This window comes from Cimex lectularius, unplaced genomic scaffold (assembly GCF_000648675.2).
Source record: "Cimex lectularius strain Harlan isolate CLEC.00 unplaced genomic scaffold, Clec_2.1 scaffold70, whole genome shotgun sequence".
NCBI lineage: Eukaryota > Metazoa > Arthropoda > Insecta > Hemiptera > Cimicidae > Cimex > Cimex lectularius.
This window is the reverse complement of record NW_019392651.1, coordinates 8,285-19,748: the sequence shown is the minus strand read 5'-3', so window position 1 is coordinate 19,748 and position 11,464 is coordinate 8,285. Positions and strand designations below refer to the sequence as shown.

Below are 11,464 nucleotides of genomic sequence, written 5' to 3'. Positions count from 1 at the left end.
AAAAGAACCGACGATGGGAAAATACGTTGGCAATGGTTCGGCCAGATTATCTTTTCAGGATTATATAGACGGGGATAAATAGGAAAAGGAAAGCTAAATCGTTGAAAAAATAGACTATGTAAAAATGTTTGATGTGTGGAATGTGATGAATGTTTTATATGTTATATTATATGTTTTGTGTGATGTGATGATATATGTATGTTATCGATATTGAATTTGGTTAATGATATTGGCATAGCTGCGACTGAGTTACATGTGTTTCTAACCAATTTCTAAAAAGTTACGTTTATGTTTGTTTTGTTTTATGTGTAATATTTTTAGATTGAAGTCGAAATTGTGTTTGTGTTCAAAATAGTGGGAAGCGATTTCATGTGTAAATTATAGGCGTGGGTGAAAGCTATTCAATGTATCTAATGTAGTTTGAATTTGATCTGTGGGAACTGCTGTAGGATTTTGCTTGGGTTTTTGCAATCATAGATATGTTGCTTTACTCTCTTATCCAGATATTGGTATGTAAGACCGATGTAAGTTGCCGGACAATTGATTTTGTAGATTACGTCAGATTTATTTGTTATTGGTGTGGGATCATTAATTTTGGAAAAAAGTGTTTGAATTGTTTTATAGTTTTTGAAAGCTATTTTAACGTTATCGGACGAGAGAAATGTGTTTAATTTGTGTGATAGGCCGTTAATGAATGCCATGGAAATGTATGTTGGTTTGTTTGTATTTGATATATTTGATGTAGTATTATTAGTAATAGTAGATGATGTTAGTGTTAAGTTGTAGTTGTTGATTATTCTGTTGATTATGTGTTTAGGGTAGTGATTGTTATGGAGGATCTGTTTGTATATCTTTATGTTCTTGTCATGAAATGATTCATGGCTTAGGGTAATAATTCTGTGAAATAACCCTTTGGCCGTGTTTATTATTGCGCTCTGTGTTTCTTGGTTTTTGATACCAATCTGTGATTAATGTGCCATCTGGTTGTTTTATTACGAATGTATCAAAAATGGTATTGTTTTGTTGTTTTCGATTTCATGTGTAAATTATAGGCGTGGGTGAACGCTATTCAATGTATCTAATGTAGTTTGAATTTGATCTGTGGGAACTGCTGTCAATATATCATCTACGTATTTAGTGAGGAAGGGTAATATGAAAGGAAGTTGTGGTATAACTGTGTTTAATAGATGTGTCATAATTATGTCTGCAAGTATTGGGCCTAGGTTGCTACCCATGGCTATGCCAAATAGTTGTTTGTAAAACGGATTGTTGTACGTAAAATATCCGTTAATACAGCAGTGTCGAATCATTGTTATGAACGTGTTCTTTGATAGACTTGTGTGTGGTGTTTTGTTGGGCCATTTATCTTTAATAATTTCAGTGTTGTGTCTATTGGCATGTTGGTGGACAATGATGAAACATCTAGGGATATGAGAGAGTAGTGTGAGGGGATGTGAATATTATTAATTTTGTTAATGAAATGAATCTTTTACGTAATGTGTTATCTGTGATGTTGAGTATGTTGGTTAGGTATTTTGTCATGTTATATGTAGGGAAATTTACAAATGAAATTATGGGTCTTAGAGGGTGTTCAGGTTTATGTGTTTTTACAGATCGGTACAGTTTCGGGGGCGTTGGTGAGTTGTTTTGAAGTGATTTGTAGGTGATTATGGCAATTTCTTTTTGTTTAAGTGTTTCTTGGAGAATTTTGTTTGTATGTTTGTCGGGAGAAGAGGTAGGGTCTGATTTGATTATGCTGTATGTGTTTGTCATTGATAATTTTGTTACTTTGTCCCTTGTACTCGTTTTTGCTGAATGCTACTGTTTGTTTTCTTTTATCAGCAGAAAGAATGAGTATGTCAGGATTATTTTTGAAAAAAATTTTGGTTTTGGTGTATGTTTATTGAGATATGTTGTGCTGATTTGTAGTGAGAGTTGTAAGTGATTTGTTATTGTGTTAATGCATTTTGATCGATTCCACAGATCAAACACTTTTACATAGCCCAATTTTTCAACGATTTAGCTTTCCTTTTCCTATTTATTCCCGTCTGTATAATCCTGAAAGGATAATCTGGCCGAACCATTACCAACGTTTTTTCCCATCATCGGCTCTTTTCACCTCAAAGAAGCCGACTCCTTACCAAAAATGTCTTTCTATACCGATTTCCTTCCCCACCCCTTTAAAATTCAACGTATATAAACATAAAAAAGCAATATCTCACTGGCACTCTCAACACGACACGCAAGAATGACACAATTACGCAATACTTTGATTGAATATAAAAAATATTTTTTTGCATTGTATAAATATAAATGTATTTGTTAAATTTAAACTTGTAAATCCCAGTCCCTGAAGATGATCTCAATCTCAATAAGGATCGAAACGTTGACACGATAAAGAAAATGTTTTTCTGAAACCTACATCACAGCAGACCACATCTCAATATTTCCGAATAATCTGAGAGTATGAAAATCTGTGCAGTTTTCACTCTTATCTTTATTAACTCCTGTACATAGAGTTCTACCTTAGCTTGGAAAATTGTTGGGATTAGTCCAAGGGGCTTTACTAGGGTACGGTTCGTCCCTTTTATCCCTTACCCTACTCCCTGTTCCATCCTAGATCCATCTGTGTACCATATAGTTGTAAATTTAGTAAAAAATAGTAAATTTTAATATTTGGAGTTTAATTAAAATTCTGGATGAGTTCTTGGCATTTTTAGGGAACTACAATAATTTTTTCGTATAATATAAATACTTATCGGAAGATTGGAATAATCGGCCAGGTAGACATGGAATAAAAGAAACGAAAAACTACGTTTTTAAGTTTGTCGACATTTCGTCAAATTTATTCTCAAGGCGGGTATTAATTGAGCTTTTCAGGCAAACCTAAAAGTTTAAGTTTCAAGGTTGAAACCTGTTTAGACATAACTCTGCCTTATTTCCCATGAACAGACAATTAATCACACTGGGGTACAGATTCAACCAAGGGGCGGCGGACAATTTTTCTAATAATATTTCTATACCTACATCATTTAATGCACATCTTTAGCTTAACATTGTATGATGAACATGATACCAGGCGAAACTTTCGCGAAAAAGTCTCCATGTAGGACTTGCCTTTTACACAAGATCAAATGTTCTGTCAAGCCAAACTATGGTTAAACAATATGACAAAACAACAACCTTCTATTTGTGTTTCGTTCGTGCGTGATTGAACTTAGCTTGATCAACAACTATTAACTATTTAAAAACCTTGGTTTTACTGGGAGAATCGTAAATTTATTATTTAATTTTTTCTATCATGTGGCTCCCCTTTTATCAGAAATGTGTGTTGACATTTTACCTGTTACTTAAGCGATATTATTTCATCGGCAAACAAGGCATAATCGGTTCTCATCGAATATTTATTTTGTCTTTTCAATAGGATTAAATAGGGCTTGAACGGCAGAAGTCCTGCAGAAGGGAGGAACTGTTTAACAATGATCCTGTACTTTCTCATAAGTTCGTTCTTTTATTTTATGGCTGAAGCGCAAAATTTATTTCCGGATTTTATTCCGGAGAATATCACCGGAGGAAACATCAACGATCAGATGGGATCTCTAGCAGAGCAGGTAATATGCTAAAACAGCTGGAAAAGCAATTTACACTAACTTAATAATTAATAATTACACTAGTTTAATTAATTAAAGAAATACTAAACTTAAACCTTTTAAGGATCGGATCAGTACCGCTCGCTAAGTGAATTAGCTCTTTTAGCCCACTACTCGGGCACCAAATTTTTCTTACCATCCCCTACCACGATTCCATGGGTAAAGTTTGGCGTGTTTTGAAAATTTTAGTGTCCCAGCGCCAGGGCCCATCGTAAATGTTGTATGTCTGAATTAGGTTGTTTTATGAAAAGAAACTTGAAGGGGCGAGAACCCAGAATATTTGACTTCTAAGTCCGAACGGCCCAGACCTCGAGTTCAGAATTGAAAGAGTGAAGAGCTGTAGGATCGGAGAACCATAAGTACGAAGAGCAAATCAAAAACTCTAGGAAAATAGAGCGAAGAGCAGTAGAAACCAAGAGCTTTGGGAGCAAAGAACTGTAAGATCGAATGGCTGTATATGCGAAGAACTGTATGAGCGAACAGCAGTACGAACGAAGAGCTGTAGGAAGAAAGAGCTGTGGGAGCGAAGAGCGGATGGAGGGTCAAAATCAAAGGATGAAGTTATTTGTCAAGTTTCTGAGTGATAGTAAAGACAAAATTCAAAATTATGTGGCAATGGGCTCGCTATTCAATAATTCAGTTAATTATTTTGATCAGGTGTTGAGCCTCAATACAAGCCTTAGTCAATGGCCTTTCTTTTGGACCATATCGTTAATTTGATTTCAGTATTTTCCAGTAGTGATGGTTTCATATTACTACATGGAATGAATCATGCGGAACACTTGAAGTCACTAGTGTCTATTATTTTTATCGGGTTCAAGCTGACCTCGGAAAATGCTCTCTGGTTTGTCGGTTTACCATTCTCTTCTACGTTNAAAACCAAACATATATAAACATAAAACAGCAAAATCTCACTGGCACTCTCAATACGACACGCAAGGATGGCACAATTACACAGAAGACAAACACTTTGAGTGAGTAGAAATACTTTGTTTGAATATAAAATATATTTTGCATTGTATAAATTCACTTTTCCACATCCTAAATGTAATTGTTAAATGTAAATATTTTTTGTAAATCCCAGGCCCTGAAGATGATCTCAATAAAAGATCGAAACGTTGGCACGATAAAGAAAATGTTTTTCTGAAATCTACATCACACCCGACCGCATCTCACGATATCTGAATAACTATCGATTAACGTTCACTAATCTCTACACACTTGTGCGTTATCTTGGACTTTTCATGGATAAACTACTGACTTGGAATCCCCATACAAGACTGAAAAAACAACAAACAAACCGACGTTATAACTTGTTAAAAAGACTACTCGACTCACGATCAAAATTAGACCTTGAAAATAAACTTTTAATTTACAAGACAATGATTAGACCTCTGGGCGTACGGTTATGAAGTGTGGGGCTCAACCAAGGATTCCAATTCCCAGCGTCTCCAATCAATACAATCTAAAATTCTCCGTCAAATTATAAATGCTTCTTTTTACGTTTCAAATTACACTATCTATAAAGACCTACACATCCCGTTTGTACATGAACTCATCAAAACCCGATATAAAAAATTTCATCAATCACTGAACACACACAGTAATCTATTCGTATGAAATTTATCACTTCCAACCCTACTTGAAAATCCTCCAAGACGATTGAAGCGAAAGTGGCCCCGAGACCTTCTCATTGTGTGAAGACTGAACAAGATATCAGTGTGAAGGAGTGTTATCACTGGGCGACTTCTCCTACCAGATCCTCATATGATAATTCAACATATACGAACATATTTACTTAATACATCACTTGTAGTTGTAAATACCAAATAAATGTAATAAAAAAAAGTTTTTAAACTGATATTTTGGAATCATTCAGATGAACGGCAAGTGAAACTATCGATCAACAACTTCGCGGTGAGAGTCGGGACGCCGAATAGGACCGGAAGGATACCTCTTGATGAATGGAGTCCACTTCTAGGATTCAAGAACAACGTCAATCTTTACCCAAACAAAATGAAGGATTTGAAAGGAAAAGGTAGTTCAATGTAGAATCTATATAGTATATTTGTTTTGAAGAAACCTTTTCATTTCTGTTTAAGAAGTGAGATTCGCTACTGTGCAGTATTTGCCACACGTCAACCTCGAACCTTTTGATGGCGATGAAGCCAGGATATTTATAGAATATTGCGAAAGGCATAACTGCACAATAAAGGTTTGTGACGACGATGGACATCAGTGGGGCAGCATTACAGGATACAGGCAAGGAAATGGTACATCGTGTAAATTTTTTTACATTCCGTTTTTTTAAAGATAACTGTGTGTTAGGATATTTATGGTCTGATGAGACATTTCATTAGAACAGTAATTTCTTCTAGGACTAATTGGAAGAGTTTATAAAGGGGAAGCTGACATTGGAGGAGGATCATTTACAGCAATGATAGATTACTATCCTCATATTGACTTTTCCAAAACCTACATGCTTTCCGGTGTCGCTTTGCTAGTACCGAAGGCTGTTCAGCTGAGTGCCTGGAGGACTCCGTTTCTCCCGTTCGGTCTCGTGATGTGGATCGTCTTTTTCTGCTGCGTGATCTGCTCTTCTTTAGGACTTTACGCTGTTACAGCACTCACCGTCAAATATACACGTAATGAATTAAGCATTGTCAACTACAAGTTGAAAAATCGAGTGTGCATTTAGGTTTTGGCCATAATATTAAGAAGAAAGGGGTATTCACCTCATTGACCGATTCGATGATTAGATCCTTTGGTATGACAGTGTTACAACAGCCGGCGTACCAGTTTGTCAATTTGCCTGTTCGGCACATCTTCACGTCTTTTGAATTTCTCTATCTAATCCTGACTGCTTGTTACTCTGCGGAACTAGCTTCCTACTTAACATCCCCTCAGTAAGTAATCATTTATTCAATAGCTGTAAGGGACTGAAAATTTTTCTGTCTTAATTACAGATATACAAAACAGAGAGTGACAGTCAAAAATTAATTTTGTTTTTAAATCAGCTGATCAGCTATCTAGTAAGACGCGTTTTTTGTGCTCTACTTTCATTGACTTATGACTCGACCTAAAATTGGGGGCTAGTCGATTTTGTTTGTTTTTGACTTTCCTTCTGGAGGGCGAAGCATTGCAGCCGAGCTTGCGCCCACTTGCTTCTCAACAAGGTTAGAGTTCGCAATCAGGTAAGGCTCGTTAATCTGGCAACCCGTATACCCTCAATATGGACCTAAGTGAACCAGAACTATCCTCTAGTGAAGAGGTACGTTCTAATACATCTTCTCAGTTTTATTCTTTAAAAAATAAAAGACCTCCACCATCTGGCAATTCTCTCAAAAATAAAAAGAAGAAGAAAGGCAGACCGACTAAAAATAATTTGATAGATGAAAATAGAGACCAAATAGAAGAAAATTCAATACCAAATGAGATCCTCACAATTGGGCAGCCGTCAAAGAGTGCGATATGCCATTATGTTTTATTAAAGCAAACCCATTTGCTCCATTAGCGAAGTTGAACGAAGAAAATAAAACAGCTGAGCTTAAGCAACCTCCCAAACCCGTTAAACCACCACATATATTACTTAAAAACTGAATATCATACCTATCAGCTTCAAGAAGATAAGGCTTTTTGGGTCGTTATGCGTCACCTTCATTACTCTATGCCCCCAGAATTAAGGCTACAATGTTACGAGTGTGACCAATGTAAAAAACCCCACTACAAAAACTAGTCTTCCCCCGTTCTTTATTGACCTGGAACCAAACCCCATAAATGAAGAAATCTTTACATTGAGCAATCTCCTTTATACAAAAATTAAGGTAGAAGAACCCTACAAAACACGACAAATATCTCAATGTAAAAGGTGTCAAGATTATGGTCATACGAAAGCTTTCTGCAACCACTTCCCGCGTTGCGTGAAGTGCGCTGGTTCTCACTTGACAGCAGATTGTACGAGATCACGAGAGGAACCCGCAACATGTGTGCATTGTAAAAAGGACCACCCTGCAAACTATCGTGGCTGTTCTTCCTACAAGGAGCTACAACTCTTGAAGAGAGGACCATCCTTTGCAAGAAGAAAGACAGGCAATGATACTCAAACAGTGGTTTCTCCGCATCGAGTTCAACGCCAGTTTTCAAGCTATGCTGAGGCGAAGAAGCAATCGTTAAACCATCCTCTTGCTAAGCTCATTCCACCTCAACCTCATAACACCTCCATTCCACCTCCACCTCATAACGCTTTCATTCCATCTCCTTCTCCCTTCAGCAATGTAACTTCACTTCTTTCTAGTTTCCTTAGCGATTTTAAGTCACTTATCACACCTCTTCTAACACTTCTCAAAAGTGTAGTGAATCAGACCCTTCCGAAACTTGCCGGCTAGCCATGTCTTCACAATCATTATTCATTCTTCTTTGGAATGCTAATGGTTTGAGTTCCCACAAAGATGAACATAGTGCTACATGACAAACGAATAGACATAGCACTAATTACTGAGACACATTTAACAACTACTCTTTTTTTACTATCAAAGACTACATTACTTACAGGACAGATCACCCTTCCGATAGGGCGCAAGGCGGCACTGCAATACTCATCCGTCGCACTTTATCACACTTTGTAAACACATCATACACACTAATATCCACTTCCATCACCTTAAATACCTCCTCCTTCCAATTGAATATTGCAGTTGTGTATTGTCCTCCTAACCAAGAGTTGTCACAACACGAATTCCAATCTTTTCTCCGATCACTTGGACCTCATTTCATTGCTGGGGGTGACTTCAACGCCAAGCACCCACAGTGGGGTTGCCGTGTTTCTAACCCACGTGGACGGAACTTCCTTAACTCTTTATCCTCAACCACTTACACTGTTATTACACCTCCAAACCCAACGTACTGGCCAACATCTAACCGTAAACTTCCTGATATATTAGATTATTTATAACATCCGGAATCTCTTCAACCCATCTGGATATTTCAAATTCATTTGATTTTTCTTCCGATCATAGCCCAGTTCAACTAATTCTTAATTTTGCCCCTTCCATTGTACCAAAACATCCTTACCTAATAACTGGACCTACAGATTGGAAAAATTTCCAAACAATAGTAAACAAAAATGTTAACCTACACACATCTCTAAAAACTGCAGAAGAAATTGACAAAGCTGTAGACGTTTTTTCAAAATTAATACAGCATGCAGCATGGGTGTCAACCTCCCCCAACTCGAAATAATCAACAGTTATTATTACCGCCACACATTCGGCTACTTCTAACTGAAAAGCGAAGGGCCAGGGCAATCTAGCAGCGTAACAGATATCCGAGTGATCATCGACGGGTGAACCAACTCGCGAGAAAGCTGAAACAAGAACTGGCCAAACTTAGGGCTGAAATGTACAAACAATATACTACTTCGCTTTCCAAAACAGACAAGTCTTTGTGTGCTGTCCTGCGATATAAGGACCACACGCCTCCTATACGTAGTAACAACGATTGGGCATAATCCAATTCCGACATTGCTAAATTGTTTTCAGAGCATCTTTCCACAATTTTTACTGCACACCATGACATGCTTGATCATGACCATCAGCTTAACACTGAACACGACTTGAATGTCCCCTTGCAACTCTCTTATCCTCCTAAAGCATTTACTCCATCAGACATACGACACACTATTAAACAACTAACTACCTTCATGAAAAGCTCCAGGTTATGATCTAATTACAAAACAAATATTACAAAATTTGCCCCAAAGAGGCTTACCATACTTAACAAACTTATACAACGCTGTACTCAGGACCATATATTTTCCATTGCAATGGAAGTTCTCTATAATTAAAATGATTCATAAGCCAAATATTCTGTCTTCTGATCTTCCAAATTCCTATCGACCCATTAGTCTCCTTTCTATCCTTGCCAAAATACTAGAAAAACTACTTCTCCGACGATTACTGCCAATAATCGAAAATTCTAATATTATTCCAGATCATCAATTTGGGTTTCGCACATTTCACTCGACAACGCAACAATTACGTGTTGCTGACAATATAGCCTCTTCCCACGAACAAGAACAGCATTGCTTGGGTGTCTTTCTTGATTTAGAACAGGCCTTCCATCGAGTCTGGCACTCGGGCTTGCTTTGGAAACTGAGGAACATCCTCCCTCATACGTACCATATTATACTGAGATCTTATCTGACGGATCGATTTTATCGAGTCCGTCAGGGAACTGAATTCTCACCTTATATACGCATGAGGGCTGGTGTTCTTCAGGGAAGCATACTTGGCCCTTTTCTATTTTCCATATACACTGCAGATATTCCTACACACGTTAACATTTCGACACACACATTCGCTGATGATACAGCGATTCTTACACGCAATTCGGACCCCACAATTAACACTCAACACTTACAACACCACCTGAATGAATTAATAATATGGTTCACAAAGTGGAGAATAAAGGTAAACCTAACAAAAAGGACATAGATCAATTTTACCTTACGTAAAAATGTCTGTCCTGCGGTGAGTATAAATGGAATTTCATTGCCTACCACTGACCTTGTGCGTTATTTATTCAGATATCGTGAGATGCGGTCGGGTGTGATGTAGGTTTCAGAAAAACATTTTCTTTATCGTGCCAACGTTTCGATCTTTTATTGAGATCATCTTCACTTACAACACCTCACTACAAATCAACACAACATATCCCAACAAACATATACCAAAACCAAAAATTTTCTCAAAAATAATCCTGACATACTCATTCTTTCGGGTGATAAGACCAAACAAACAGTTGCAATCAGCAAGAAAGAGTACAAAGAAAAAATTGACAAAATTATCACAGACACAAACACATACACCATACTCAAATCAGACCCTACTCCTTCTCTCATCAAACAGACAAACAAAATTCTCCAAGATACACTTAAACGAAAAGAAATTGACATATACACCTACAAATCACTTCAAAACAACTCACCAATACCTCCGAAACTATATGGATCTGTAAAAACACACAAACCTTAACACCCTCTAAGACCATTTGTAAACTCACCCACATATAACCTGACAAAATACCTAACCAACATACTCAAGAACATCACAGATAACACATATAATGTAAATGATTCATTTCATTTCATTAACAAAATTAATAATATCCACATCCCCTCACACTACTCTCTCATATCCCTAGATGTTTTATCATTGTTTACCAACATCCCAATAGACACAACACTGAACATTATTAAAGATAAATGGCCCAACATAACACCACACACAACTCTATCTAAGAACAGGTTCGTACCAATGATCTGACACTGCTGTTTTAACGGATATTTTACATACGACAATCACTTTTACAAACAACTGTTTGGTATAGCATGGGTAGCAACCTAGGCCCGATACTGGCAGACATAATCATGACACATCTACTAAATACAGTCGTACCACAAGTTCCTTTCACATTACCCTTCCTCACTAAATACGTAGATGATATATTGACAGCAGTTCCCACAGATCAAATTCAAACTACATTAGATACATTCAATAGCTTTCGCCCACGCCTACAATTTAGCCTACATGAAATCGAAAACAACAAAACAATACCATTTTTAGATACACTTGTAATAAAACAACCAGATGGCACATTAATCACAGATTGGTACCAAAAACCAAGAAACACAGATCGCTACCTCAATTTTAAATTTTACCATCCTCTTCATACAATAATAAACACGGCCAAAGGGTTACTTCTCAGAATGATTACCCTGAGNTGTAGTTGTAAATACCAAATAAATGTAATAAAAA

At 37.0% G+C, this 11,464-nt stretch overlaps 1 protein-coding gene across 1 annotated transcript; it reads left to right on the top strand.

Moving 5' to 3' along the window:
* Positions 1-5,440: 5,440 nt before the first annotated feature.
* Positions 5,441-6,650, top strand: LOC106673993 (glutamate receptor ionotropic, delta-2-like). Its single transcript, XM_014406404.2, has 5 exons — positions 5,441-5,688; positions 5,753-5,923; positions 6,029-6,295; positions 6,349-6,556; positions 6,617-6,650. Exons 1-5 carry the CDS (start codon positions 5,667-5,669, stop codon positions 6,648-6,650), a joined length of 702 nt encoding a protein of 233 aa, XP_014261890.1. The 5' UTR covers positions 5,441-5,666.
* Positions 6,651-11,464: the final 4,814 nt, after the last annotated feature.

What these genes read in the sequence shown, in the direction of transcription:
- LOC106673993 (XM_014406404.2), top strand. Translation starts at nt 5,667, where the DNA reads ATGAAGGATTTGAAAGGAAAAG. An exon ending in AGGATACAGGCAAGGAAATG is followed by an intron (nt 5,924 to 6,028) that starts GTACATCGTGTA and finishes AATTTCTTCTAG; the next exon opens with GACTAATTGGAAGAGTTTAT. An exon ending in TCCTACTTAACATCCCCTCA is followed by an intron (nt 6,557 to 6,616) that starts GTAAGTAATCAT and finishes TCTTAATTACAG; the next exon opens with ATATACAAAACAGAGAGTGA.